The sequence below is a fragment of the Mus caroli genome, chromosome 8 (assembly GCF_900094665.2).
Source record: "Mus caroli chromosome 8, CAROLI_EIJ_v1.1, whole genome shotgun sequence".
Classification (NCBI taxonomy): Eukaryota; Metazoa; Chordata; class Mammalia; order Rodentia; family Muridae; genus Mus; species Mus caroli.
This window is the reverse complement of record NC_034577.1, coordinates 16,540,237-16,541,721: the sequence shown is the minus strand read 5'-3', so window position 1 is coordinate 16,541,721 and position 1,485 is coordinate 16,540,237. Positions and strand designations below refer to the sequence as shown.

At 46.0% G+C, this 1,485-nt stretch overlaps 1 protein-coding gene across 1 annotated transcript in view; it reads left to right on the top strand.

The window, feature by feature from the left end:
- The window catches only part of Atp7b (ATPase copper transporting beta), a 70,248-nt gene that overhangs the window by 50,775 nt on the left and 17,988 nt on the right, over positions 1–1,485 (top strand). The window contains exons 10-12 of the mRNA XM_029480681.1: positions 428–555; positions 662–816; positions 1,175–1,309. Coding sequence (XP_029336541.1) covers positions 428–555; positions 662–816; positions 1,175–1,309 — 418 coding nt within the window. The remainder of the gene's footprint in view (positions 1–427; positions 556–661; positions 817–1,174; positions 1,310–1,485) is intronic.

Here is a 1,485-nt window from a genome sequence, read left to right as displayed (position 1 = left end):
CCACATACTTTAAATCATCTCTAGAATAATTATGATACATTTGCAATGCAAATGGTATGTAAATGGGTTTTATACTGTATTGTTTAGAGATTTAGAGAACAATGATGCAAAAATATACATATATTGTATGCATAGACAGGTGACCTCTGCACCTCCTCCCCCCACAATGTATGTGTGTTTGTGGGTGTGTGAGTGTGTGTGTTGCTGGGGATGGGACCCAGGGCCTCCTACATGCTAGGCAAGTGCTGTACCACCAAGCTATATCCCAAACCCATCCCTGAGTATTTTTTTTAATGCAAGGTTGGTTATGTCTGCTAATCTAGAACTCTTAGATACGTAGTGCTAGTGGTAAAAGGTCTAATAGTCAGTCTAGAACCCGGTCTAATCCCAGATGAGGAGGATGGTTTTTGACTGTCTTCTGTTGCAGAGAGGAGCAGGTGCCCATGGAGCTGGTACAGCGAGGCGACGTCATCAAGGTTGTCCCTGGGGGAAAGTTCCCAGTGGANGGGAAAGTACTTGAAGGCAATACCATGGCTGATGAGTCCCTCATCACAGGTTAGGTGGCTGGGTTTAGGTTCCCTTTGGTGGGGGTCATGGTAGCCATTGGTCCATGTGATGTTAAGAGGGCTGAGTGAGTGATTGACTTCTGTTTCTTCCCTAGGAGAGGCCATGCCTGTCACTAAGAAACCCGGGAGCATAGTGATTGCTGGCTCTATTAATGCTCATGGCTCTGTGCTCCTTAAAGCTACCCATGTGGGTAATGACACAACTTTGGCTCAGATTGTAAAGTTGGTGGAAGAGGCCCAGATGTCAAAGGTAGTGATGAACCTTAAAACTTGTAATGAAACCCCATTTCCTTTGAGAAATGTTCTCAAAGGGATTTTGGCTCAGTGGATAGACCACCAGCATCCTTATATTCCTAGCTAGTCCGGAGGTGGGAGCGACAAGGTCGGGACTTCAAGCTCAGCTCCAGACTCCCTGGGCTGCATTATTCCCTGCCTCAAAACAAAACAGATGTGAGGAATGGTTGCAAAGGTTCATAGCTCCACCCATCAAGGATCACGTAGAGATTGACTCCTAAAGATAGCAATGGAAGGAGCGTGGACCCAAGCCTTACACATGCCTGTCTCTGTAGGTTGTAACTTCCCGTGGTCTTAATGCTTTGTCTCCATAGGCTCCCATTCAGCAGCTGGCTGACCGGTTCAGTGGCTATTTCGTCCCATTCATCATCATCATTTCAACCTTGACCCTGGTGGTGTGGATCATCATNGGCTTTGTCGATTTCGGTGTGGTTCAGAAGTACTTTCCTGTAAGTTGAAGGCCTTGAGCAGGATGGTTGTTGTGCTTGAAGTAANGTATTGCCACTAATTCTGTTCTCTTGTGTCTTAGACTCACTGGGGCTTAATTATCCTTTTATTATTGGTCTTAGTTAGGGTTTTACTGCTGTGAACAGACACCATGACCCAGGCGACTCTTATAAGGACA